The sequence below is a fragment of the Delphinapterus leucas genome, chromosome 12, assembly GCF_059928025.1.
Source record: "Delphinapterus leucas isolate spDelLeu-1000000601 "Yukka" chromosome 12, BTC_Dleu_Yukka2, whole genome shotgun sequence".
NCBI classification, from domain to species: Eukaryota; Metazoa; Chordata; class Mammalia; order Artiodactyla; family Monodontidae; genus Delphinapterus; species Delphinapterus leucas.
In genome coordinates this window covers 28096042-28099369 of record NC_143140.1, presented here as the reverse complement: position 1 = coordinate 28099369, position 3328 = coordinate 28096042, and the positions used below count along the sequence as shown (strand labels likewise).

Below are 3328 nucleotides of genomic sequence, written 5' to 3'. Positions count from 1 at the left end.
CTATAGCTAAGGAAATTCACCATGTACTTCTGACAAAAAGGGGTTAAAATCTCAATGTTAAAACATGATTTAGTAAACTGAATACATACTACTAAATTAAACTAAAACCCTTACTGGAAAACATTAAATGTAATTAGACTCTACTGTCAATAAGACACGAATGGAAAAGTGTGTAACACTTGAAAACATTAAATGTAATTAGACTCTACCGTCAATAAGATACGAATGGAAAAGTGTGTAACACTTCTCTGGTTCTCATTTTTCACAGAGTATGAAAATTGCTTCCCTGCCAACTTCTTAAAGTATATTAATAACCTTAGAAAAATAGAGAATTCAATAATGACCATTTTTGGTGTATTTTGGAATATGACCTTTATATAAGTTTTAGACCAAATAGTTTAGATTTGGGCAATTTTAAATTCAGAATAAGTATTTAGAAACAAGTTATTTTGGGATGGTATGGTTAAATCTCTAATGTAGATCTGGAGAAACTATAAACTATTCTGTATGCTTACTTGGACACTGTAGAAGTGATTTTAAAGGATACTGGATAATTTCATTCCTTTCTTCTGAGGTTACAGAATTTGCATCCATTTTTTCAGCAGCTGTCACAACTGTTGCAAAGGCCTTTTGAGAGAGAGGACAAAAGAAGATAAAAATCTCTGCCACTGCCAAACATCTTTTATGGCACTTGATGGCTCTGTATTTAAGCCAGGTCAAGCACTGCTGCTGCTGGTAGTTGACACATTTTAAAAACTGATACCAAATTTCAGAGTCTCAAAACTACACTGATCATCACTATAAATAAGTACACAAAAACAGAAATATAGATCAATGGTACAGGATAGAAAGCCCAGAGGTAAACCCACACACGTATGGTCACCTAATTTATGACAAAGGAGGCAAGAACATACAAGAGGCTGAAGACAGCCTCTTCAATAAGTGGTGCTAGAAAAACTGGACAGCTACATGTAAAAGAATGAAATTAGAACACTCCCTAACACCATACACAAAAATAAACTCCAAAGGGATTAAAGACCTAAACGTAAGGCCAGACACTATAAAACTCTTAGAGGAAAATATAGGAAAAACACTCTTTGACATAAACCACAGCAAGGTCTTTTTTGACCCACCTCCTAGAGTAATGGAAATAAAAATAAACAAATGGGACCTAATTAAACTTAAAAGCTTTTGCACAGCAAAGGAAACCATAAACAAGACAAAAAGACAATCCTCAGAATGGGAGAAAATACTTGCAAATGAAACAACGGACAAAGGATTAATCTCCAAAATATACAAACAGCTCATGGAGCTCAATATCAAAAAAACAAACAATCCAGTTAAAAAATGGGTGGAAGACCTAAATAGACATTTCACCAAAGAAGACATACAGATGGCCAAGAGGCACATGAAAAGATGCTCAATATCACTAATTATTAGAGAAATGCAAATCAAAACTACAATGAGGTATCACCTCACACCAGTCAGAATGGCCATCATCAAAAAATCTACAAACAATAAATGCTGGAGAGGGTGTGGAGAAAAGGGAACCCTCTTGCCCTGCTGGTGGGAATGTAAATTGATAACAGCCACTATGGAGAGCAGTATGGAGGTTCCTTAAAAAACTAAAAACAGAACTACCATACGATCCAGCAATCCCACTACTGGGCATATATCCTGAGAAAACCATAATTCAAAAAGAGTCACGTACCACAATGTTCATTGCAGCACTATTTACAATAGCCAGGACATGGAAGCAACCTAAGTGTCCATCATCGGATGAATGGATAAAGAAATGTGGCACATATATACAACAGAATATTACTCAGCTATAAAAACAAACGAAATTGAGTTACTTGTAGTGAGGTGGATGGACCTAGAGTCTGTCATACAGAGTGAAGTAAGTCAGAAAGAGAAAAACAAATACCATATACTAATGCATATATATGGACTCTTAAAAAAAAAAAGGTTCTGAAGAACCTAGGGGCAGAACAGGAATGAAGTCACAGATGTAGAGAATGGACTTGAGGACACAGGGAGGGGGAAGGGTAAGCTGGGACAAAGTGAGAGAATGACATGGACATATATACACTACCAAATGTAAAATAGATAGCTAGTGGGAAGCAGCCGCATAGCACAGGGAGATCAGCTCGGTGCTCTGTGACCACCTAGAGGGGTGGGATAGGGAGGGTGGGAGGGAGACGCAAGAGGGAGGGGATACGGGGACATATGTATGCATATGGCTGATTCACTTTGTTGTACAACAGAAACTAACACAGTTTTGTGAAGCAATTACACTACAATAAAGATCTATTAAATAAAGTATTGAGCTCTCTGCATAAGAAAAAAAAATTAGAAGATAATGGAATGGTTTCTGAATAATCTTATATTTCAGAGAATTAAGAAACGTGCAGAGAAAAACAGGTAGCAAAACTATTCAAAGTTGAAAAGCAAAGGATGCCCTGTATCCTCTATTCCAACCTCCATCTCCCAGGAAAATGCCTGTTTTTCTTGGAAGCAGCCAATTATGCATATTTTTAAATGGTGACATGTGTCAAATAGGGCCTTTAACAGAGTTAACTTTTGTGTAGTTATTCCAATATTTTCTTTTCTTTTATGCAATAAGGGAAATGCTAGTTAATAATGTACTTTTTTATTCTGTGGAATAACGAAACTGACCTAAACTGTTTAGCTTTTGCTAAACATACTAAAATGTACTTATTTTGACCTGGCACGGATGCAGAATTGGCTCGGTTGAGGGTGTGGGATCAGAGTGCAGGGGTTTGTGTGGGACTGTTGAGCAGTGAGCTGCTTTTCTGGAGAAACTTGCCAGGTGATTTATAATGCTTTCCAAACCAAAGACAGGGCATTGAAAAAATAAGAGATGAGTTTCAAAGTACCAAAAGCATAAAAACATTCCAGGAAAGTTGTCATGGATGGTTAGTTAGACACATAGACAGCTTGCTCTTTCCCCCTGACCTACCTCCGACCAGTCCACAAGGTTGATTAGCCTGCTGCACTCCAGGTGCAGTTTATATGCTATGCAGATGTCTGGGGCGACATTTGGAATACAACCTTCTTCACTTCTCAGTGCTTCATTCTAAAAATAACAGTAAACTAAGATAACTACCTTTCAGAAATGATGAGGAACAAAATCAGACATTAATTAACCTGCTAACCTGAATTTTAGTAAGCCAATAAGTGTAGTCTTTGGTTTCCTTTATTTTGTGAGTTGCGCCTACTCTCCAATAGTTAGCTGGTTGTTTAGGATGAGGTCTTGGTCAAAATCCCTCTAGCTCCTAATCACTAGATGAATACAGCCAGGATC

At 37.1% G+C, this 3328-nt stretch overlaps 1 protein-coding gene across 16 annotated transcripts in view; it reads right to left on the bottom strand.

Moving 5' to 3' along the window:
- The window catches only part of ORC3 (origin recognition complex subunit 3), a 77813-nt gene that overhangs the window by 17184 nt on the left and 57301 nt on the right, over positions 1 to 3328 (bottom strand). For 15 of the 16 annotated variants that reach the window (XM_089921832.1, XM_089921824.1, XM_089921822.1 and 12 more), the window contains 2 exons: positions 2984 to 3100; positions 548 to 627 (listed from right to left, as the gene is read on the bottom strand). In XM_089921832.1, the coding sequence (XP_089777958.1) occupies positions 548 to 627; positions 2984 to 3100 (197 nt within the window). The other variant, XM_030760363.2, reaches the window with a different exon arrangement.